Source organism: Pyrus communis, chromosome 9 (assembly GCF_041283825.1).
Source record: "Pyrus communis isolate YQ-2024b chromosome 9, ASM4128382v1, whole genome shotgun sequence".
NCBI classification, from domain to species: Eukaryota; Viridiplantae; Streptophyta; class Magnoliopsida; order Rosales; family Rosaceae; genus Pyrus; species Pyrus communis.
In genome coordinates, this window is record NC_142573.1 from 19,417,051 (window position 1) to 19,443,517 (window position 26,467).

At 37.2% G+C, this 26,467-nt stretch overlaps 1 protein-coding gene across 1 annotated transcript; it reads left to right on the forward strand.

Annotated features, from left to right (window-relative positions):
• Nucleotides 1-542: 542 nt before the first annotated feature.
• On the forward strand, nucleotides 543-25,450 carry LOC137709014 (uncharacterized). The gene is made up of 2 exons (XM_088700048.1): nucleotides 543-1,074; nucleotides 25,437-25,450. Exons 1-2 carry the CDS (start codon nucleotides 549-551, stop codon nucleotides 25,448-25,450), a joined length of 540 nt encoding a protein of 179 aa, XP_088556174.1. The 5' UTR covers nucleotides 543-548.
• Nucleotides 25,451-26,467: the final 1,017 nt, after the last annotated feature.

The following is a 26,467-nucleotide window of genomic DNA, read 5'->3' on the forward strand; positions in this document are numbered from 1 at the left end:
TGGCAGCCGACAACCGAACAATCAAGGAGCTTTCCGCTTCGGGATTGGATAATGCCATGCCTCTATGCATTCAATATCCAAGGGCAGCCCCAGACAAGACTGACGAGTTCGAACTCAAGTCTAGTTTATTGCACCATATTCCCAAGTTCCATGGGTTGTCCATGGAAGATCCTAATAAACACTTGAAGGAGTTCGAGGTTGTTTGCTCAAGTATGACCCCGGTGAATGTTGATGGGAGCATTTTGAAGATGAAGGCTTTTCCCTTTTCTCTCTTGGAAAAGGCCAAAGATTGGTTGTTTGAACTAGCTCCCGGAACTGTCACATCATTGGAGAGTATGAAAAGGGCGTTTTTGGAGAAGTTTTTCCCAACTTCTCGAGTCATTCTTTTACGTAAAAGAATTAGTGGCATTCAGCAAAATCAAGGTGAATCATTTCCAACTTATTATGAACGTTTTAAAACCCTTGTTGCTTCATGTCCACAGCACCAAATGAAGGAAGAGCTCTTAATTCAATATTTCTACGAGGGACTCCTTCCAATTGAGAGACAAATGCTAGATGCTTCAGCGGGTGGTGCTTTGGTTGACAAAACACCGCTGGCTGCCAAGGTCTTAATTGCAAACCGAGCATTGAATGCACAACAATATGAAGGCCTTGGACAAAGAGATACCCCACGGCAACAAGTGAATGAGGTAAGTGCAATTTCTGAAATTCAATCTCAATTAGCTAATCTCACTATGCTTGTGTCTCAGGTTGTTGAAGGATCCAAAATGCAAGGTGCGGCTATATGTGGAGTGTGCTCTATGCAAGGACATCTCAATGATCAATGTCCTCAATTGATAGAGAATGGAGGATGGGAGAGTGCCCATGCTGTGGGGTACCAAAGTCCAAATCAACTAAGGAATGATCCATTCTCTAATACCTACAATCCCGGTTGGAGAGATCATCCAAATTTCAAGTGGAGGGAGCCCCAACAACCCCAACAACAAAGCGCATTTAGGCAGCAACCTCCGGGATTCTACCAAAGGCCGTATGCACCCACACCACCCCAAGCACAACCTACACAACCCAAATTAGGTTCGTCCATAGATAATGATCAAATTTTTCAATTACTAACTTCTATGGCGCAGGGAATGCAAAATAGGGACAAAAAGGTTGATGAATTAGAAAAGCAAGTAGGGCAGATTGCAGAGTTCATGGGCCAATTCAGAGAGCAAGGCAAGTTGCCTAGCTCGACCATTGTCAATCCAAAAGGAGGTTTTGAAACTGCTAAGGCTATCACCTTGAGAAGTGGCAAGGAAGTTGGAACTATCCCCAAACCAACCAAATCAAGTCAAAAAGAGGATGAAAAGCTGCTGCTCGAAGAGGAGAAATTGGACAAAGCCACGACAAGGATGGAACAAACCTTGCCGCAGGCCCCTAGTGCATAAAAACCATCACAAACCACTAAGGCAAGTCCAAATTCGAATTTGTCTAGTTCTATTCCACTAAATGTGCCTTTTCCTAGCAGGTTTATGCAATCTAAGACAAAGGAGGATGAAAAAGACATCCTGGAGACGTTTAGGAAGGTGCATGTCAATATCCCGCTCCTTGATGCAATAAAGCAAATTCCGAAGTATGCTAAGTTTTTGAAGAAGATTTGTACAACAAGGAAACGGATTCGGGAGAAAGAGGTGGTACATGTAAGTGAGAATGTCTCTGCAATGTTGCAAAGAAAGCTGCCACCTAAATGCAAAGATCCAGGTAGTTTCACTATCCCTTGTGTAATTGGTAATACAAGGTTTGAACATGCTATGCTAGATTTAGGTGCATCAATTAATGTTATGCCATATTCTGTTTATGCATCTATGAATCTAGGAGAGCTTAAAAATGATGGTGTTATTATTCAATTAGCCGATCGATCTAATGCATACCCAAGAGGAGTTTTGGAAGATGTTTTAGTACAGGTAGAACACTTGATTTTTCCTGCAGATTTCTATGTGCTTGACATGGAGGATTCAACCCACTCTCCACCATCGCCACTCTTACTTGGACGACCTTTCATGAAAACAGCCCACACCAAGATTGACGTGGCCAAGGGAGCCTTAACTATGGCATTTGGTGGTGATATGATTAACTTTAAAGTTTCTGACTCCATTGAGAATCCTAATGATGTTCGCTCTTGTTTTGCCATTGGTATAATTAAAAATATAGGGCAGGATAATTTAGCACCAATCAAGAAGGATGCATCTAGAACTACCATCGAGGAAGGAATTGGAGTGGAGCACAAGGAACACGCCACTACCCTAAAAACACCCAATTTGGCCGTGCCTAGTGATAAAATTGGCGAGATGGTGGCTGCCTTAGGGGCATTGCCACAACATCCTAGTAAGTCTCCAATCCCAATTCCAATTCCCATTTCAACTAATAGGTTGTTACCTTCTTTGGTGCAGGTACCCAGTCGATTTCAAGGTGGTGGGAGCATTTATATGGACTTTAGGAACCAAAACACCACAATCAGGGAGGATCACTACCCCCTTCCATTCATAGAGCCATACAATGAGAATTTCAAGGAACATGTTGTGGATGATGTACCCCTCCATGCAGTGGGCTCCAATGAAGCTTAAAATGAGGTATCGTCTGGCTGGAAGACTTTAAAGCAAGCGCTTCTTGGGAGGCAACCCATGTATTCGACAAGGAGAAGATGGAACTTCCACTCTGATAGGAGCATATTCATGCGACTTAAATGGCTTGTTCTCGTGCATTTACGTTATGTTTCTTTAGTTATTTTAGTACTTTAAGCTATTTTCGTGTGTTTGTAGGTCCAAAGGGCTAAAGGAGCAAAAAGATGCATTTTGGAGACTTTTGGAGCACTTTTGGGCTAAGGATGGATAGCTTATGCTTGGAGCCAAAGTGTTGGACGAAATTGAAGACCTAATTGAAGACCAAAGTGTTGGAACCTTGTTCCCTTTAGTTTTAGGACATTTAAACCTTTCCTATATCCTTAGCCGTGCATAACATTCCAACATTCCACTCCTTCATTTCAGCCACACTCCCACATATCATTACTTATCATCACCACTTATCACATATCATACACTTATCATCACCACTTCTACATATCACTTACCACATATCATTCACCACTTATCATATCATACACTTATCATATCATATACTTATCATTCACTTATCATATCATACACTTAATTAATTAACCCACATGCACTCATAATCATTCACACTTTGTCACTCACATGCATTTCCTTCATCATTTCCAACCCACATGCACCCTAGATTCTAATCAGCCACTCCACATGCATTTCCAACTTAATTCACATGCATTCCATCCTTTAAAACATTGCACATGCACTCATCATCATAACCTAGCTGTCATGTTTCCCCTTTCACCATTCCCCAAACCATTCACACCACCAAACCTCACCTTAGACCTTGTGCTACAACAACGAGGAAGAGAAGAGTGCCTAAACGTTCATACAATTCAAGTTTGAGTTGTTGGAATGTTTAGGTGTTTCTTTGATTTCAATGTTTAAATTCAATTCTCTTTGTTTTGTACGTATGAGGAATGGAAGAGAAGAGTGCCTAAACGTTCATACAATTCAAGTTTGAGTTGTTGGAATGTTTAGGTGTTTCTTTGATTTCAAAGTTATGAGGAAATAAACCCCCCCTTGGTTAGGGGGTGATTCGAAATATATGTTTATGCTTGCATTTTGATTTGATTACTTCTAATTGCGTTTCATAAGTTGTGGATTCAATTTGTTTAACCGTTTGATTGATAACTTATTTGTGTATGTTTATTGAGAGTGCACGCTTAATTTTCATGCATGAATATGACGCTAGAATATAAGTGAGTTTCACCTAATAGTTATGAACTTATATTCACAAGTAGTGGAGGTTGCTTATAAACAATCGCGTTAAACGAATTCTTGGCATAAGTTTCATGCAATCATAGTAACGAATGCCTCGTCAACACTTATAATTTTCATAGAGCGTAATGATTCTTGCTTGTATCTCTATTATGCAATCATGTAGGGGACTTGTGGGGAATGTTTTGGGTTGTCGTATGCAATCATCCAATTCAATAACGTTAGGAAGATTTGAAGGTTAATTAGTGCATCACGGTTAACTTGGGGTGTTGAGAATTAATGATTTATTGAAACGCAATTGGAAATCATTTTATTATGCAAGTATAACATGTGTGGAGATGAACCCCTTAGCTAGCTTCCCATCCATTCAATTCCATCAAATTCATCTTTACTATCTGTTTTAATTTGAATCTGTACATTTAATTTAATTTCGTCCAAAACTCAATCCCCCTTTACTTTATTGTCTAATTTAGTTAGAAAGTGTCTTAGTTTGTGTTTATAAGAGTTTTGATTCAATTTGTTACACAAATTCGTCCAAATTCACCAAAGTGCTCAAAACTGCCCAGAAAGTGATTTTAAGGCAGTTTTGAGTGTTTTGGGTGATGTTTGAGTCTTTTGGTTTGTTTTAGTGTTTTAAAGTTTAGTTTTGCATTCTTTGAGTCTAGTATAGTGTTTTATATTGTGTTTTTACGTTTGAATCAAACCATAATCTTAAATTCGTCCAACATTGGGTTTATGGTCAGAAACTGCCTAGTTAGTGTTTTTAGGCAGTTTTGAGTCCTTTGAGTCTTTGTGAACGTTTTTAACTTTGTTTTTACGTTTTTGAGTCAAATCCAAGTGATTAACAATCCCTCCTAATCCCCGGTCCAGAACGATCCCTACTTATACTTATACTACAATTGACAAAAAGAGGGTTTAATTTGTGTGCGTATAAATCTCGCATCATCCACCGATTCAAAAAGCCGGAATTTCCGGCGTAATTTAGGCGACGCTTCCTCGGCTTTTCAGAAGACGCGTTCAACTTTGTCAAAAGATTTCTTCTTTTCAGACAACACGTGGAGGCCATCATCGCAACTACACATCTTTAGCCGACAAGCGCAATGTTCGGCGACGCTTTCTCTGCTTTTCAGAAAACGCGTGCAGCTTTGTCAAAAGGAGCCGCATCCGCACTACTACGTGTCGTTCAGAAAGCAAAGGGGCGTCGTTCAGAAATCGAAGAGGCGCCACTATTTCAAAAAGCCGGATTTGCGGGATCAAAACGTTTGTCGACAAGGGTAAAAGAAGAGTACCACCACTTGATATTATCTCTATATATGTCGACCTTCGTCTTTTATGGCAAGGCAAACCTGAAGAAAATGCCCAACTCTCCCTCACCTCTGAGGGTGCACTCCCAACAAAGCCTTTCGAAATACTCAATTCTTTCTTCTTCCCCAAAGATGATACCAAATGCCTGGAGTACAGATGACCCAGGAGGAAATGGCGGATTGAAGTGTGCTGATTCATTCACCGCTTCTTCAAAAGCAAAGGTATCTCATATCATCAAGGTCAAAAGCAAAAGTATCTCATATCATGCTCTTTCCTTGTCTTTTTCTTTGTCCTTGTTCTTACTCGCATGGCAAAGTGAAAGAAGCAATCAGCCGGCACTTGGAGTCAGTCTTCCGATCTGGATCCGACTGCCTGGAATTTATTCCTGATTGCTTACCTAGCGTTGCTCTCGAGTAGTCATCTTCAACGGTTGATACACTTCCAGAGAAGGGACCACTCCTGCAAAGATTGAACAAAGAAACAGATAAAAGGGGAAAGCTCAGACCTCCGGGGGAGACAAAAAGAATCCTGCTGCCCAGTTCAAGAGTAGCACAAAGGAAAATCAACGATGGGAGGAAACCAGTTCAAGAATGAGCCTGTGGAATCACAAAGATCAAAGCCTCAATGCAATCACCAAGGAGAAGAGGGAATTTACACTCCATAACCAGATTTGCGTCCCTAAACTCTTCTCTTTGTTAATTACATTCTGCCATGTTTAATATGTTTAAGTGCTTTTTGTGTGTTTACTTATGTTTTGTGTGAATCTATGCTTAAAACATTGAGGACAATGTTTGATTTAAGTGTGGGGGGGTAACTAATGTTGTTAATACAAATTCGTGGGATTTTATCACCCATTACTTCAAATGTTGTTCCTTACTGTTTTAAGGTGTTTTTTAAGATGTTTTAGAGTGTTTTAGTATGTTTTGTTTTTATAAATCCGAAAATCACATAAAAATTTGAAAAACATGTTTTGAAAAACCTAAAAAGAGTGTTTTGAGTCGTTTTTGTGTGTTTGTGTCTTAGGGTACCTTCCAACACAATAATAAGGATTTGGTTTGTAATTGCATGACTGTTAAAAAGAGTTATAAACATAGAGAAAAGTTTGATTTACTCTTGGTATATGCTTGGTTATGGTTATAATGTATGACTTCACATGCAATCATAAAAGAAAAATTCGTTGTTGTAACATGCTTGAAGGAAGGAACTCAAACAAACGCTACAACCCTGTGAGACTCGAGCTATTACCTTCTTTGGAGAGTCATTTTCTGTGATTCTTTGTTTTCTAAAGTTGTTGCATGATCTCATTATTCCTTGCTTGGGTGCTACTTAGAATGCAATTGTATCATAATAGAACTAAATGCTAGAACTTATATCCAATTCATTCAAAGCATGATATTGTTTGCATAACTTACAATAAGATGAAGTTGTTAGTCAAGCCAAAGCCAAAAAGCCTATCCCTTTTCATATTTCTTATTTGTTGTAAGTTTTAACCCTTTTGAGCCTTTTCAAGCTTATTTTCTTTTATAACCACATCACCCCTTACCTAGCTTAGAGTAGGACTTTCCCATACCCTTGTTCTTGAAGTTTAGTGAAGCATGACTTAGAATGAACTCCTTTTGATCAATATATTGCAGAAAATAAGTGTGGGGGAAGATAATAGGGCACGGCCAAAGAATGAATTAAAGAAAAAAAAAATTTGTTGAAAAGAAAGAAAAAGAGTTGAAAAATAAGTGAGAATGATCTCACAAGCATTGGTTATTGAAGGAAGGGTCCAAAAGAGTGAATTTGACCCTAGTTGTTGCATGAATCTTCCCTTGTGTTTAAAAGTTGATTTCTGCCATTAAAAGTGAGTTTAAGTGTCAATTTCATTACTTCGCTTCCTATTACTTTAAGAACCTTGGTTTTACTTTACCTTTCTTTGTTAAACCATTACCCTTAGCCCCGTTACAACCCTCAACTTCTATCTTGATGTTATGTATTCAATATGTGGAGTTTGAATTTGGTATGAGCATATGGAATCACTGGTTCTCGTTCTAAGTAGTAGCTTTCCATTCATGAGATCATATTCATGTCATTGTCGTAAATCCAGAAAATGCTTTCCTTGTTTTAACATATGTGAGTGTTCGTCTACATGTTTACATCAATCTTCTCACATATAACTAGTGTAGGGTGTGTAGTCAGAAAATCTGTGTGAAAATAGAGTGCATTCTTGTAAGGATTTGAGCAAATTCTCTAAGGCATGTTACTACATTCCAATCATGATTTTAAATGCTTAATTGTGAACTAGTATGTGGTGACTATGAGTAAGAATGTACTTAAGTGTAAAGATAGCTAAAATCTATGGGAATAATGATTTTTAACTTGTCATGTGCATTGGAAATCCGTGAGACGATTATTGGAAGGTGTAGGTTGTGTTTTGTTCGTTTTGTCTAGTTTCGTGTTCTTTTGTTGTTTTGTTTTGCTCGAGGACTAGCAAAAGATAAGTGTGGGGGTATTTGATAGGAGCATATTCATGCGACTTAAATGGCTTGTTCTCGTGCATTTACGTTATGTTTCTTTAGTTATTTTAGTACTTTAAGCTATTTTCGTGTGTTTGTAGGTCCAAAGGGCTAAAGGAGCAAAAAGATGCATTTTGGAGACTTTTGGAGCACTTTTGGGCTAAGGATGGATAGCTTATGCTTGGAGCCAAAGTGTTGGACGAAATTGAAGACCTAATTGAAGACCAAAGTGTTGGAACCTTGTTCCCTTTAGTTTTAGGACATTTAAACCTTTCCAATTCCCTTATGCCGTGCATCTCCACAATCCCATTCATCAACACATGCATTCACATGCTTTCCCATTACTTATCATCACCACATATCATACATTTATCACTTATCACTTATCATACACTTATCACTTATCACTCATCATAACCATACACTTATCACTTATCATCACCACATATCATATCACTTATCATCACCACATATCATATCACTTATCATAACCACTTATCACTTATCATAACCATACACACACTTATCATACTCATAATCATTCACACCTTGCAGCCACATGCATTCCCCTTTTGCACATGCTTTCCCAATTCATTAAAACATTGCACATGCACTCCCATCCTTTACCATTGCAGCCACATGCATTTCCCCCTTTATCATTTCTGCACATGCACTTTGCCTTTCATCATTGCACCACAAATCAGCACATTCACCTTCATTTCCAGATTGTCCCCTTGCACATGCATTTCCACCCTTTAATCACATGCATAAATCAGCCACATGCATCTCCCATCACCATTCCAGATTTCCACCAAGTTCCTAGCTGTCATGTTCCCCCCATTTCACCTATAAATAAGCATCCATTGCAGCCACAATTGATTCATTCCATTTCACAACACAATACACTCTTCCTTACACATTTCAGTCACAAACACCATCCACAAACCTCCAAGGCCGTGCCTTCCCTATTAATCCAAACACCACTCCCCAAACCATTCACACCACCAAACCTCACCTTAGACCTTGTGCTACAACAACGAGGAAGAGAAGAGTGCCTAAACGTTCATACAATTCAAGTTTGAGTTGTTGGAATGTTTAGGTGTTTCTTTGATTTCAATGTTTAAATTCAATTCTCTTTGTTTTGTACGTATGAGGAATGGAAGAGAAGAGTGCCTAAACGTTCATACAATTCAAGTTTGAGTTGTTGGAATGTTTAGGTGTTTATTTGCTTTCAAAGTTATGAGGAACTAAACCCCCCTTGGTTAGGGGGTGATTCGAAATATATATTTATGCTTGCATTTTGATTTGATTACTTCTAATTGCATTTCATAAGTTGTGGATTCAATTTGTTTAACTGTTTGATTGATAACTTATTTATGTATGTTTAATTGAGAGTGCACGCTTAATTTTCATGCATGAATATGATGCTAGAATATAAGTGAGTTTCACCTAATAGTTACGAACTTATATTCATAAGTAGTGGAGGTTGCTTATAAACAATCGCGTTAAACGAATTCTTGGCATAAGTTTCATGCAATCCATAGTAACAAATGCCTCGTCAACACTTATAATTTTCATAGAGCGTAATGATTCTTGCTTGTATCTCTTCTATGCATTCATGTTGAGGACTTGTGGGGAATGTTTTGAATTGTGTATGCGCTAACCCATCCAATTCAATAACGTTAGGAAGATTTGAAGGTTAATTAGTGCATCACGGTTAACTTGGGGTGTTGAGAATTCATGGTTTATTGAAATGCAATTGGAAATCATTTTATTATGCAAGTGTAACATGTATGGAGATGAACCCCTTAGCTAGGTTTCCATCCATTCAATTCCATCACATTCATCTTTACTTTCTGTTTTTACTTACAATCTGTGCATTTAGTTAATTTCGTCCAAAACTCAATCCCCCTTTACTTTATTGTCTAATTTAGCTAGAAAGTATCTTAGTTTGTGTTTCTAAGTGTTTTGATTCAATTTGTTACATAAATTCGTCCAGATTCACCAAAGTGCTCAAAACTGCCCAGAAAGTGATTTTAAGGCAGTTTTGAGTGTTTTGGGTGATGTTTGAGTCTTTTGGTTTGTCTTAGTGTTTTAAAGTGTTAGATTAGTTAGAACTACATTTAGTTTGTGTTTTTAAGAGTCTTGAGTCAAGTTACAACTTAGTTTCGTCCAAATTTGTGTTTGTGCTCAAATCTGCCCAGAAAGTGGTTTTTAGGCAGATTTGAGTGTGTTTGTGTTGTTTGAGTCTTTTGGTTTGTTTTAGTGTTTTAAAGTTTAGTTTTACATTCTTTGAGTTAGTTTAGTGTTTTATATTGTGTTTTTACGTTCTTGAGTCAAGTTATTACTTAATTTCGTCCAAATTTGTGTTTGTGCTCAAATCTGCCCAGAAAGTGGTTTTTAGGCAGATTTGAGTGTGTTTGTGTTGTTTTGAGTCTTTTGGTTTGTCTTAGTGTTTTAAAGTTTAGTTTTGCATTCTTTGAGTCTAGTAGAGTGTTTCATATTGTTTTTACGTTTTTGAGTCAAATCCAAGTGATTAACAATCCCTCCTAATCCCCGGTCCAGAACGATCCCTACTTATACATATACTACAATTTGACGAAAAGAGGGTTTAATTTGTGTGCGTATAAATCTCGCATCACACTCCAAACCCAGATTTGCGTTTCTAAACCCTTCTCCTTGTTGTTTTATTTTATCATGCTTAGTTGTTTGTTATTTGTTTGCTTTTGTGTGAGTCTTTGTGTGAAACATTGAGGACAATGTTTGATTTAAGTGTGGGGGGGTAAACAAGTGTTTTTACGCAAAATTCGTGGGATTCTATCACCTATCACTCCTAATGTTGTTTCTCACTGTTTCTATGTGATTTTAGTGCGTTTTGGTGTGTTTTGAAGTACAAATCCGAAAATTTGAAAAAAAATCGAAAAAAGTGTTTGAAAAACCCAAAAATAGTTGTTTTTTTTTTTTTGTTTGTTTGTGTCTTAGGGTACCTTCCAACACAATGATGAGGATTTGGTTTTTAATGCATGACTGTTAAAGAGAGTTACAAACAATGATGGAAGTTTGATTTGCTCTTTGGTTTATGCTTGGTTGTAGTTTACGAATTCACATGTAATCACAAAGGATAAAATCAGTTTTTGTAACATGCTTGGAGGAAAGAACTCAAACAAACGCTACATCCTTCAGAGACTTGAGCCTAAACGTTTATTTGGAGAGTTATTAATCTGTGCATTCTTGTTTTCTAAAGTCGTTGCATGATCTCATTATTCTTCGCTTGGTTGCTACTTAGAATGCGTTTCATCACTATAGTTCCAAATACTAGAACTCATACCCGTTTCATTCAAAGCATGAAATTGATTAGCATAACAAATAACAAGATGAAGTTGTGTAGTAGTCACCACCATAGCCAAATAGCCGAATCCACCCTTGTCATTTGTATTGTAGGTTTAAACCCCTTTGAGCCTTATTTAGCCTATTTTCTTGTTAACCACATCATCCTTACCTAGCCTAGAATAGGACTTTCCATACCTTTGTTCTTAAAGTATAGTGGAGCATAACTTAGAAGGAAGTCCTTTTGAGTGACATTTGTGCAGAAAACAAGTGTGGGGGAAGGGATTTTGTGAGTGTGTGTGTGCCAAAGTCTTAAATGAGGCACGAGAAAAAGAAAAAAAAAGAAGAAGAAAAGAAAGAAAAGAGTGAGAATAAGTGAGAATGAACTCACAAGTGTGATTGTTGAAGAAAGGGTCCAAAAAGTTTGAATATGGCCCTAAGTTTTGTGTGACTTCCCCTTGGGTGTTCAAAGTTGACTTCCGCGTTCTAAAGGGAATTCTAAGTGCCTAATTCAATACTTTGCTCACTATTGCTTTAAGAATGTTTGTTTATCCTTCACCTTTCGTTGTTAGCCAATACCCTAGCCTCGTTACAACCCTTTGACTTCTATCTTGATTGTTATGTGTTTCAATATGTGGAGTTTAAAGTGGATTTGAGCATATGATATCCCTGGTTCTCGCGTCTAAGTAGTGGCATTCCATTCATGAGATCATATATATACATGTTAATAATTCCAGAAAATGCTTTTCTTGTTATAACATATGTGAGTGTTCATCTACATGTTTACATCAATCTTCTCACATATACCTAGTGTAGGGAGTGTAGTCAGAAAATCTGAGTGAGGATAGAGAGTATATCCGGTGCGGAATTGAGGGAATTCTCTAAGGCATGTTACTACATTCAAAATGTTGTGTTAATTGATCAAATGTGAGCTAGTGAATGGTGACTATGATTAAGTATGTTCGAGGGTAAGGATTGCTTAAATCTATGTGAGTGGTGATCTTTGACATGTTATGTTTCATTGGAAATCCGTGAGGCAAACGTTGGAAGGTTTAGATTGTTTGTTTTGTTACTTTTGATTGTTCGTTTTGCTCGAGGACTAGCAAAAGATAAGTGTGGGGGAATTTGATAGGAGCATATTTAGGCGACTTAGCTAGCTTATTCTTGTGCATTTGTGCTATTATTTCCTAGTTAATGTCGTATTATAACTCATTTTCGTGTGTTTGTAGGTCCAAAGGGTTAAAGTACCAAGAAAGTGCATTTTGCTGCATTTTGGAGCAGTTTTGGGCACTATGTGGATAGCTTGCATATGGGCCAACATGGATGGACGAATTTGGAGTTCAAGAGGCTAGATATATGATGAGAAGAGGAAGGAACTAAGCTTAACACAAAGTGGATAAGGAAGTAGATCAAAAGAGGAAACCCTATCCAAAACCTTATCCAACATTATCCAAAACCTTATCTCATCCTATCTTATCCTAACCTAATCTTGTTCCACCTTAATCCTAGCTGCAAGTGGACCTAAAAACCTAATTTCTAGAAGCCTTATCTGACCCTAAAAGGGTGCCACACCCTTCCCCCTTTTATTTCTTCTAGAAAACCCAAAATCAGCCACAAAACACCTAGTTTCTAGAAGGCCCAATTTTGGACGAATTTCCTAAACCTTTTTCCCTTTGGATTCTGATTTATTAGGCCTCATTCCTTGTGGATTTGGGTTATATAAATCCTTTTATGAAACGAATTGGGCCAAACCCTCTCCTAAGTGGATTTAACTCACTTGTGCTAAACCCTAGGGCCCTAATCCAATAAATCTGCTAAGTGTAACCCTAATCTAATTAACCCTAGGACTATATAAACATATTTTCAGCCAAAAATTCGTACACCCCTTATGCTAGACAGGAAACCCTTGTGCCGCACCTCCATTCTCCATTCTAAGCCTCCATAGACCTCCCTACACATCCATACATCTCTGCCGCATCCTTCCCCACCATAATTGATGCGCGATTTATACGCGCATAAATTAAACCCTCTTTTTATCGATTGTAGTAAGTATGTAAGTAGGGATCGTTCTTAACCGGGGATTAGGAGGGATTGCAAAATCACTTGGAAACTGACTCAAAAACGTAAAAACACAAAATAAAAAAACTATACTAGACTCAAAGAATGCAAAACTAAACTTTACAACAGTAAAACAAACCAAAAGACTCAAACATCACCCAAAACACTCAAAACTGCCTTAAAATCACTTTCTGGGCAGATTTGAGCACTTTGGTGAATTTGGACGAAATTGGGAATTAAAATGAATCAAAACACTTATAGACATAAACTAAATGTATTTCTAACTAATCTAACACTTTAAAATAAATGGGGGATTGGTTTTGGATGAAATTAAACTAAAATAGAAACGTGGAAACAAAACAGATTGTACAAACGAAATTGATGGAATAGAATGATGAAAAACTAGTTAGAGGGTTCCTTATCCACACATGAACATAAGCATATAATTTGACTCCCAGTTATGACTTCAACAAACGATGAATGACAATGTTCCAAGTTAATTAGGTCCGCTTAAACTAACTTTCAGATTTCCCTAGATTCATTGGATTGAATGGGATACGCATTACAACCAAATTATTCTTAATCAAAGTCCCTAACTATGGAATACGCATGATAGAGACATTCAACAAAGATCATTAAGTTCAACGGAAATCATAAACATCGACTAGGCATTCATAACTATGGAATACGCATGTTAATCCCGCCTAGGGTTTATTAAACACAATCGTGACTAGCGATCTTTACTACTCATGAATATAAGTTCATAACGATTAGGTGAAATTCCCTTATATCCTAGCATCAAGTTTAGGCATGCAAATTAAGTGTCGACCCTCAACCCACATACATAAACAAGTTCTTAATCAAAACAGAAAAGTAACCCACATCTAAAGTTCATGAATTCATAACTGGAGTAAATCAAATCATAACCAACATATGTAAATAGCTTCAAATTCACCTCTAACTAAAAGAAGAAATTAGTTCCACATGTTTAACATAATTGAACAACAAGTTAAATTAAACATGAAAACATAAACAAGTTAATAAACTAGACAGAAAGTAAATATGAAATTGAAATAGAATGAATGGAATTGAAATGGATGAATGCTAGCTAAGGGGTTCATCTCACACATGTTACACTTGCATAATAAAATGATTTCCAATTGCATTTCAATAAACCATGAAACTCAACGCCCCGGGTCAATTAGGTCCGCTTAAATTAACCGTCAAGTTTTCCTTAAGTTAATGAATTGGATGGGTTAGCGCAACGCAATTCACAACATTCTCCAAAAGTCCTTTACGTGAAAAGCACAATAAAGATACAATCAAAGATCATTAAGCATCATGAAAACTATAAGTGTTGACGAAGCATTCGTTACTATGGAATACGCATGAAACTTATGCTAAGAATTCGTTTAACGCGATTGTTTATAAGCAACCTCCACTACTTGTGAATATAAGTTCGTAACTATTAGGTGAAACTCACTCATATTCTAGCGTCATATTCATGCATGAAAATTAAGTGTGCACTCTCAATAAACATACATAAATAAGTTATCAATCAAACGGTTAAACAAATTGAATCCACAACTTATGAAACGCAATTAGAAGTAATCAAATCAAAATGCAAGCATAAACATATATTCGAATCACCCCCTAGCTAAAGGGGATTTTAGTTCCTCATGGTACAAAACAAAGAGAAATCAAAGAAACACCTAAACATTCCAACAACTCAAACTTGAATTGTATGAACGTTTAGGCACTCTTCTCTTCCTTTCCTCATTCGTACAAAACAAAGAGTATTGAAATTAAACATTGAAATCAAAGAAACACCTAAACATTCCAACAACTCAAACTTTGAATTGTATGAACGTTTAGGCACTCTTCTCTTCCTCTTCGTTGTAGCACAAGGTCTAAGGATAGTTTGATGGTGTGAATGGTTTGGGGAGTGGTGGAGGAATGGAAGAGGAGTGGTGGAAATTGAAGGATGGTGTTTGGATTGTAAGGGAGACTCACGGCACAAAGGGGGAAGTGTTTGTGGTATGTACAATGGATGAATTTCTGAAATGGAGGAGTGAATGAAATGTGTATGAATGGAATGTGTTAGAATGAATGCAATGGATGCTTATTTATAGGTGAAATGGGGGGAACATGACAGCTAGGAGGGAATGTGGCTGCATGTTTGAATGATTAAAGGATGCATGTGGGTTGGAATTGCATGTGCAATGAATATGTGGCTGCATGTGCAAGGGGACAATCTGAAAATGCATGTGAAAGCATGTGTTGGCTGCAATGATGAAATGGATGGGAGTGCATGTGGCTTAATTAATTAAAGGGAGTGCATGTGCAATGTTTTAAAGGATGGAATGCATGTGAATATGATGGAAATCTGATGGGAATGGGAGATGCATGTGCCACGGCAATGATGGTGTTTTTCTGTGGTGAATGGTAATGTAATTTGAAATGGGAGAGCATGTGGATTAAAGGGGGAATGATGATGAATGCATGTGGATTAAAGAGAGAGAATGTGGTGTAATGATGAAGTGGAATAAGTGCATGTGGATGTGGCTGATTTGATTTATGGAAGATGCATGTGGATTAAAGATGAGTGAATGATTATGGGTGCATGTGGATGAATGTGCATGTGCAAGGTTGTTGTTGTGATAAGTGATAAGTGTATGGTTATGATAAGTGTATGATATGATAAGTGTATGATATGATAAGTGAATGATATGATAAGTGGTGATAAGATAAGTGGTGAATGATAAGTGGATGATATGATAAGTGGTTATGATAAGTAATGGGAGCATGTGAGGGAATGAATAATGAATGCATGTGTATGGTTTTGGGAGAAAGGTGGAGATGCACGGCATAAGGGAATTGGAAAGGTTTAAATGTCCTAAAACTAAAGGGAACAAGGTTCCAACACTTTGGTCTTCAATTAGGTCTTCAATTTCGTCCAACACTTTGGCTCCAAGCATAAGCTATCCATCCTTAGCCCAAAAGTGCTCCAAAAGTCTCCAAAATGCATCTTTTTGCTCCTTTAGCCCTTTGGTCCTACAAACACACGAAAATAGCTTAAAGTACTAACATAACTAAAGAAACATAACGTAAATGCACGAGAACAAGCTATTTAAGTCGCATGAATATGCTCCTATCAATAATCAACCATCCTCCATCCCTCCAAACAAGAAAACACCATCCAAAACCACCAATTCCAGCACCCACACTTTGTGCCGCAGCAAGGAGGAGGAAGAGGAACCAATCTGTGCATCGAATCCATCTTGGAATTGCTGAGCATTAAGGTGTATTCTTTCTTATGATTTCAATGTTTAAATTCAATACTTTTTGTTGTGCAAGCATGAGGAACTAATCCCCCCTTTGGCTAGGGGGGAATTTCGAAACCATGGTTATATTTGCATGATGATTTGATTACTTTTAGTTGTGATTTCATGAATGATGAATTCAATTTGCTTATCTGTTTTAACTAAAACTTGCTTATGTATATGAATTGAGAGTGCACACTTAATTTGCATGCATAAACATGATGCTAGGGTATGAGGGAACTTCACCTAATCGTTGGGAACTTATATTCATGAGTAGTTAAGATTGTTGGTCACAATTATGATAAGTGAATTCTTGGCATAAGTATCATGCGCTTTCATAGTTACGAATGCCTCGTCAACACCTATGATTTCCATAGAACCTAATGATCTTTGATTGTCTTTCTATCATGCGCTTTCATTTAGAAAACTTTTAAGGAATAATTTGATTGCAATGCGCTAATTCCATTCAATTCAATGACCTAAGGGAAATCTGAGAGTTAATTTAAGCGTACCTAATTAACTTGGGGTGTTGAGGTTCATAAATTCATCGAATAAGCAACTGGAGATTATTTTGTATGCAAGTATGCCATGTGTGGAGAAAAACCTCCTAGCCATCTCACCATCCATTTAATTCCACCAATTTCGTCAAAATCTGCCTAGTTTACATATTTGTTTTGTTTGTTTGATTTTCGTCCAAAACCAAATCCCCAATTGTCTTAGAGTGTCTAATTGGTCCAAATATGTTTTAAATTGTGTTTTTAAGAGTTTTGAGTCAAGTTAGAACCAATTTTCGTCCAAGTTTGTGTTTAGGCTCAAAACTGCCCAGATTGTGTTTTTAAGGCAGTTTTGAGTGTTTTTAGCCTATTTTGAGTCTTGTGAACGTGTTTGAGTCTTTTTAAGTGAGTTTAAGTGTTTTAAAGGTTAAGTTTTATTTATTTGAGTCAGTTTAGAGTGTTTAGCAATCCCTCCTAATCCCCGGTGTAAGAACGATCCCTACTTATTTATATGCTACAATTGTCAAAAGAGGGTTAATTTGTGTGTTAAGTTAATTTTCGCATCAATAAGCAACTGGAGATTGTGTTGTATGCAAGCATGCCATGTGTGGAGAAAAACCTCCTAGCTATCCCATCATCCACTTAATTCGATCAAATTCGTCCAAAACCAAATCCCCATTTGTTTTAGAGTGTCTAATTAGTTCAAATATGTTTTAGATTGTGTTTTTAAGAGTTTTGAGTCAAGTTAGAACCAAATTTCGTCCAAGTTTGTGTTTAGAGTCAAAACTGCCCAGTTTGTGTTTTTAGGCAGTTTTGAGTGTTTTAAACTTATTTTGAGTCTTGTGAACTTGTTTTGAGTCTTTATAAGTTGAGTTAAGTGTTTTAAAGGTTAGTTTTATTTATTTGAGTCAGTTTAAAGTGTTTAGTAATCCCTCCTAATCCCCGGTTTAAGAACGATCCCTACTTATTTATATGCTACAATTGTCAAAAGAGGGTTAATTTGTGTGTTAAGTTAATTTTCACATCAGTTGTTATTTCTTAGTTAATGTAGTATTTCAAACTATTTTCGTGTGTTTGTAGGTACAAAGGGTTAAAGTAGCAAGTGATGCATAAATAGTTAAGCACACAAATTAACCCTCTTGTTGTCAAATTGTAGTAAGGATGCAAGTAGGGATCGTTCTGGACCGGGGATCAGGAGGGCTTGCGAAAACCTCTAAACTGACTTAAAAACATAAAAACAAAGTTAAAAACGTTCACAAAGACTCAAAGGACTTGAAACAAGTTCAAAAGACTCAAAACTGCCTAAAAACACTAACTAGGCAGTTTCTGACCTTAAACACAATTTTGGACGAATTTAAGATTATGGTTTGATTCAAAACACTTTAAAACACAAACTAAACAGACTCTAAACACTATAGAACAAGAAAGTAAAGGGGGGGTTTTGATTTGACGAAAATTGAAATAACGAAACAAGTTATAAAACTAGGCAGATTTTAAAACGAATTTTTGGAAACAAGATGATGGATGGATTAGTTAGAGGTCCATTCTCCACACATGACACATTTGTATATGAATCGATTTTCCAATTGCTTTTCATTAACTATGATGCTCAACACCCCAAGTTAACCGTGATGCACTAATTAAAGGAATCTCCCTAAAAGCTGCAGCAATGCATAAAACACAAAAGGAATGTGTTTTAATGCAAGGAAATAGGAAAGAACTATCTCCCTTGCACGGCAAGGAAGAGGAAAGGTCAAGGGAGGTGCACGGCAAGGGTTGCATAGGAAATAAGTAAGTGTTTAATTCCCCAAATCAATTCTAAGAATCAGGAATTAAGTTAAATCCCTTTAGAATAGGTAATTGAAATCAGGAATTAGGGGAAAAGGGCTAAGTCTTGCGGCAAAGGGAGGAAAAGAAGGGGAAAGTGCAAAACTTGCAGATTTTGAGTGAAAGGGAATGTATAGGTGCGGCTAAGACTTTTAAGAAAGGGATTGTGACATAATCTTGCAGATTTTGGGAGAGAAAAGGAAGGTAAGGTGCGGCACAATTTAGGACATGTCTAGGGCTTCTAGAACATGTGATTTAGGCAACCAACATTATTTGGAAACTTGCACAATTGGAAACCTTTCAAGAATAGAAACTCCCCATAATGGAAACTGGTTTCCAATTCTTGATTCCTTCTTCTTCCTTCGATTCGAGGCTCACTTGGTCTTCAATTTCGCCCAACACTTTGGCTCCAAGCATAAACTATCCATCTTTAGCCCAAAAGTGCTCCAAAAGGCTCCAAAATACACTTCTTTGCTCCTTTAGCCCTTAGAACCTGAAAACATACGAAAATGGCTTAAAAGACTTAAAGAACTAAGAAATAACAACGTAAATGCACAAGAACAAGCCAACTAAGTCGCCTAAATATGCTCCTATCAGCAAGAAAGCGCATTTTGGAGCAGTTATGGGCACTAAATGGATAGCACATGTATGGGCCAAGATGGATGGACGAATTTGGAGTTCAAAAGGCTAGGAATCTGATAAGAAGATGAAGAAATTAAATTCAAGACAAAGAAGATAAGGAATCAACTCAAAAGAGGAAACATTATCCAAAACCTTATCCAACCTTATCTTATCTTATCCTATCCTAATCTTATCATGCCTTAATCTTAGCTGCAAGGGGACCTAAGTATATATTTCTAGAACCTATTTCTAGAAGCATTCTTGATAGGAGCATATTTAGGCGACTTACTTAGCTTGTTTTCGTGCATTTATGTTGTTAGTTCATAGTTGTTTTAGTAGTTTAAGCCATTTTCGTGTGTTTTTAGGTTCATATGGCTAAGGAAGCAAAAAGGTGCATTTTGAAGCATTTTGGAGCAAAATTGGGCTTGGAATGGATAGCTTATGTTTGGAGCAAAAGGAATGGACGAAATTGAAGACCTAATCAAGTTAGGATTCCTAATCACAAGAGGATTCCTAATCAAATGAGGAATCCTAGTCAAAGAAGGTTTCCTACTTGAATTAGGAAAGTTAAGCCAAGGTTTCCTATTTTGGTTTAATCTTTCCTAATCCTTAAAGACTCCATATTTCAGCAAGATCAAAGGCTCCTACCTATTCTAGGTCACAAAAACAACATCCCTTGCAACCTTAGTACATTGCCGTGTGTTCCCTTGTGTTTCCCTTCCTTGCCGTGCAAGGAAGGGCCTTGTTCCCTATTTTAACTACTTAAACACCTTCCTTTTTCATACCAATCTCAGCCTAACTCACATACCCTTTTATATTCCTAAATCCTTGCCTAAATTCAGAAATAAATGACATTCGCTTTCTCTCTAACCTTTGCCGCAAGTCACCTTCCTATTCCTTTCAATTTCTGATTTTTTGTTTCCTATTCTTCAAAGATTTAGAATTAATTCCTTTCCTAAACTAAGTAATAAAGCCTTTAGGTCTTTTCTTCCTTATAAATACCCTTGTGCCGCAACCTTATGGACCTAATCCCCCCTTCCACACAACCAGCCTTCATTCACAAACACATCCAGCCTTGCCGCAGCTTTCCATCCAAATTTCCACCATCCCTCGACTTTCAAACCTTCGTCCAAACCACCCTACACCACCACTAAGCCTTGCCGCACCACCATACCTCCATAAACCCAACTTAAACCCAGAAACTCATCCATAAAACCACCGTAGCACTTGTGCCGTGACCTAGCAAAGAAGAGGAGAAAGAAGAAGAAGTCTTGGACGTTTATGCATTTGAGTTGGAGTGTTGGAACGCTTCTAGGTGTAATCTATCTTTTGTTTTCAATGTTTAATTCTAATTTCCTTTGTTTTGTTATGAACATGAGAGGCTAAACTTGTTTTAGCCTAGGGATGCTTTAAAGCCATGATTACATTTATAATATGAGTTGATCAATTCCAGTTGTGATTTCATAAATTGTGAATGCAATTTACTTAACCGTTTGATGGATAACTTATTCTTGTATGTTGATTAGGGAGGCCTACTTAATTTGCATGCTTGAATTTGGTGCTAGAATATAAGGGAGTTTCACATAATCGTTTCAACCTTATATTCACAAGTAGTTAAGGTTGTTTTCACAATCATGTTAAGTAAATTCCTAGCATGTGTATCATGATGTCATAGTTACAAGTGCTTTGTCAATACTTATGATTTCCATTGAACGTAATGATCTTTGATTGTATCTCTATTATGATGTCATGTAGGGGACTTTTGGAGAATGCTTTGGCTTGTCGTATGATGTCATCCAATCCAATAACTTAAGGGAAATCTGAGGGTTAATTAGTGATGTCACAGTTAATCTGGGGTGTTGAGGTTCATGGTTTATCGAAAAGCAACTGGAAATCAACTTATGTTTGAATGTGTCATGTGTGGAGAAGTATCCCTTGGCTAGTCCATCATCCATTGGTTTTACTTAAATTCGTCCAAAAATCTGTTTTAAGTTTTAAGTTACTTGTTTTCTTTTAAATTCGTCCAAAAACAAATCCCCTTTTCTTACTTGTTCCAAATCTGTCCAAAAGTGTGTTTTAGAGTCTTTTGAGTCAAAACTAATTGTATTTTCGTCCAAATTAGTGTTAGGTGTTCAAAACTGCCCAGAATGTGTTTTTAAGGCAGATTTGAGTGTTTTGTTGCTGTTTTGAGTCTTTTGGTTTGTTTTAGTGTTCTAGTGTTTAGTTTTTCATTCTTTGAGTCTAGTTTAGTGTTTTAACCTTTGTTTTACGTTTTTGAGTCAGTTTTCAAAGTGATTTACCAATCCCTCCTAATCCCCGGTTTAGAACGATCCCTACTTATACATATACTACAATTGTCAAAAGAGGGTTTTAATTTGTGTGCTTATATAATTCGCATCAGTTCTCTTCTAGAAGTCCCAAATCAGCCACAAAACACATTGTTTCTAGAAACCCTACAAAGGTGGCGCCTATTCCCTTCTAGAAAGCCTTGCCTTGCCTTGCAATCCACTCTCCTTTCCCTCCAATATCTGCCGCATGATGTGAAATATTCTAACACTCAAATTAAACCCTATTTGTGACAATTGTAGTAGATATGTAAGTAGGGATCGTTCTAGACCGGGGATTAACTAGGGATGCTAATCTATATAAATAAGACTCAAAAATACTAAACTAGACTCTATAGCGTCAAAACTAACTTTAGACACTTAAAACAGAAAGCAATACTCAAAAAGACTCAACTTTAGACTAAATACGTGTTTTGGACGAAAATAGAACTCAACTTGACTCAAAAGACTCAAGGAAAACAGGTTTTGACTCAAATATGAAGACTAAGTGAAATGGGGATTGTTTTTGACGAATTTTAAACTTAAAACAAGAACTTTATATAAAACACTTTTGAAAAACGAATTTAAGTAAAATAAATGGGTGAAAAGCTAGTTAGAGGGTCCTTCTCCACACATGATATATGCATACGAACCAATTTCCAGTTATTATTCCCTTAGACTATGAATGACAACGCCCCAAATTAGTTGCATCGCACAACTAACCATCAGATTTTCCTTATTTCATTGAGTTAGATGGAATACGCATCTAAACCAAATTATCTTTCTCAAGTTCCCTATATGAAACGCATAATAAAGATACATGTCAAAAGTCATTAAGTTTTGTGAAAATCATAAGCATTGACAAGGTATTCATCACTATGAAATGCATGAGACTCATACCAAGGATTTACTTAACGCGATTGTGACTAGCAACCTCCACTACTTGTGAATATAAGTGAATAACTATTATGTGAAACCCCCTTATATTCTAGCATCAAATTCATGCATGCAAATTAAGTGTTAACCCCCAACCCACATACATAAACCAGTTTTAATAACTTAGATAAGCAAATCACATTCATGCCTTAAGAAATAATAACTGGACGTAATCAATTCATACAAAACATATAATCATGGCTTCGAATTCACCTCCAACTAAAAAGAAGTTAGTTCCTCATGTTCGCAAAACAAAGATAATTAAATTTAAACATTGAACTAATGGCAAAAGGAGCAAGAAAGTGCATTTTGAGGCTATTTGGAGCAGTTTTGGGCATGAATTGGATAGCTTAACTATGGAGCAATGTGGATGGACGAAATTGAAGTCAAGAGATGCTAGGAAAGGCTAAAAATCTGGAGAAAGAAGTCCAAATGCAAGGAACCTTATCCAACCTCATCTTATCCTATTCTAACCAACCTTATCCTTTCCTAACTCTAACATTATCCTATCTTACCCTATCCAAATCAGGTTAGGACTTAAATCTAGCTAATTAGAGGGGATTAGTTATACATTTAAACACCTATTTCAAGTTCTAGAAGCCCTATTTTCGTGCATTAAGTTTATGCCACATGTTACCCTTCTAGAAGTTCTAGAATCTGCCACAAGGACCATTCCTTGTCCTCCTTGGAATCTAATTGAAAGTATCCTTGTTCTTTGGTGATTTGGAGTCCTAATTCCTCTCCTTTTCAACCCAAATTCGTGCCTCCCCTTCACCCTATAAATACTTGATGCCACAACACTCAAAAACCACCACCCTCTCCCACAAATTCACACCACACCATCCACCACACCTCAAGAGCCTAAATTCACACAAATCCCCATTGTTGGCAGCAAGGAAGGAAGGAGGAGCCACCTGGAGTGTTTCTAGGTGTATTGTATCTTTCTTTTTAATGTTTAAGTTTAATTATCTTTGTTTTGCGATCATGTGGAACTAACTTCTTTTTAGTTAGAGGTGAATTCGAAGCCATGATTAACATATAACCATGGCTTCAAATTCTCCTCTAACTAAAAGGAAGTTAGTTCCTCATGTTCGCAAAACAAAGATAATTAAATTTAAACATTGAACTAAGACTAAGGATAGAAAGAACCAAGAAAAACGCTCCACACTCCAATGGCATGCACGGCACTCCCTTGGATGGCAGATTGCACAAGTCCTCCTCTCCTTGCTTCCTTGCTTGCGGCACTAGGGTGGTGTAGAATGGATTGTGGTGTTTGATGGATGAAAGTATGAATGAATGAATGAGTGAGTGGATGAATGAATGGTGCGGCATAGGGCTGTTTATATAGGCTAATTAGGCACACTTAGTGAAGGAAAAGGATTGCACAATCCCATTGAAAAAGGGTTAATTCAGGGCAGAAACCATATGGGGAATGGACTAGATAGTGCACGGCTAGGATTTAGGGGATTCTAGAAGGAATGGTTTAGGGCAGATTCCTAAACCTAAGGGGGCAAGGACACATGATATAGGTGTAGAAGAAGGATTGCAATTCCTAAACCTATATGGAATGGTGTTTATGCGGCAAAACAAATGGATAAGCTTCTAGAAACTGTTCTTAGTGTTTAAAGATGCACCTAATCCCTTCTAATTAGCTAGATTTAAGGCACAACCTAATTTGGATAGGATAAGATAGGATAATGTTAGAGTTAGGAAAGGATAAGGTTGGTTAGGATAGGATAAGATAAGGTTGGATAAGGTTCCTTATTTCTTGCTTCTTCCTTATCTTCTTTGCATTTGGACTAGCCCTTCTTGACTTCAATTTCGTCCATCCTCTTTACTCCATGGTTAAGCTATCCAATCCATGCCCAAAAATGCTCCATTTAGCTCCAAAATGCCCTTTTTTGCTCCTCTTGCCATTAGGACCTAAAAACATACGAAAATAGCTTAAAAGACTAAAATAAATAGTAATTAACTCACTAAATGCAAGGAAACAACATAACTAAGTAGCATAAATATGCTCCTATCAGTGTAATCTTTCTTGTGTTTTTAATGTTTAAATTCAATAATCTTTGTTTTGTGAGTATGAGGAACTAATCCTCTCTTAGCTAGGGGGAATATCGAAACCATGGCTATATTTGCAATATGATTTGATTACTTCTAGTTCTGATTTCATGAATTGTGAATTCAATTTACTTATCTGTTTGAATTAAAACTTGTTTGTGTATGTGGATTGAGAGTGCACACTTAATTTGCATGCATAAATCTGATGCTAGGATATAAGGGAGTTTCACCTAATCGTTGTGAACTTATATTCATAAGTAGTAAAGGTTGTTTGTCACAATCATGTTAAGTAAATTCCTGGCATAAGTATCATGCGCCTTCATAGTTACGAATGCCTTGTCAACACTTATGATTTTCATAGAATTTAATGATCTGTGATTGTTTCTCTATTATGCGCTTATATGTAGGGAACTTTTGAGAAATAATTTGATTGTGATGCGCTAATTCCATTCAATTCGATGACTTAAGGAAAATCTGAGGGTTAATTTAAGCGTACCTGATGTGATAAATAATAGCACTCAAATTAAACCCTCTTTTTGACAATTGTAGTAAAGATATAAGTAGAGATCGTTCTAGGCCGGGGGATTAGGAAGGATTGCTAATCTAATGAAAACTGACTCAAAGATACAAACAATTGTCAAAATAGGGTTTAATTTGTGTGTTAAGTTAATTTTCACATCAAATTTTGGTGCCATTGCCGGGGATTAGCAACTTTGCTAGTCCTTTGTTATTTCTTTTTGTTTATTTTCGTGTGTTTTTGGTTTTAGTTGCTGACCTTGTTTTGTTTTCTTGTTTTTAGGTACAAGTTTATGACTTGGAGTTCTCAAGCGGTTCGTGAGCATATCTTAAACTTTAACGACGATTTCGAGCGAACTTTGAGAAGGAAGACGAATCAACAAGAGCCCCAACCACCTCAACTTGCACCAGATCTTGAAGAAGACGAAGAACATATGGAAGAGGAGACCATGGCTCAGATTTTTGAGGAAGAACAAGCTATGGCAGCAAACAATCGAACAATCGAGGAGCTTTCCGCTTTGGGATTGGACAATGCCATGCCTCTATGCATTCAATATCCAAGGGCAGCCCCAGACAAGACCAATGAGTTCGAATTAAAGTCTAGCTTACTGCACCATATTCCCAAATTCCATGGGTTATCCATGGAAGATCCTAATAAACACTTGAAGGAGTTTAAGGTTGTTTGCTCAAGCATGACCCCGGTGAATGTTCATAGGAGCATTTTGAAGATGAAGGCTTTTCCCTTTTCTCTCTTGGAAAGGGGTAAAGATTGGTTGTATGAACTAGCCCCCGGAACTGTCACATCATGGGAAAGTATGAAACGGGCGTTTTTGGAGAAGTTTTTCCTAACTTCTCGAGTCATTCTTTTACGCAAAAGGATTAGTGGCATTTAGCAAAAACAAGGTGAATCATTTCCAACTTATTATGAACGTTTTAAAACTCTTGTTGCTTCATGTCCACAGCACCAAATGAAGGAGGAGCTTCTTCTTCTTCAATATTTCTACGAAGGGCTTCTACCAATTGAACGCCAAATGCTAGATGCCTCAGTTGGAGGAGCTTTAGTGGACAAAACGCCCATGGCTGCCAAGACTCTCATTGCCAACCGAGCCTTAAATGCTCAACAATATGAAGGCATTGGTCAAAGAGACATACCACGGCAGCAACAAGTTAATGAGGTAAGTGCTATTTTCGAACTTCAAAATCAAATGGCTAATCTTACTTCTCTTCTTTCGCAGGTGGTTGAAATACCAAAGGTACAAAGTGTGGCTGTTTGTGGCGTGTGCTCAATGAGTGGACATCTTACGGATAAGTGCC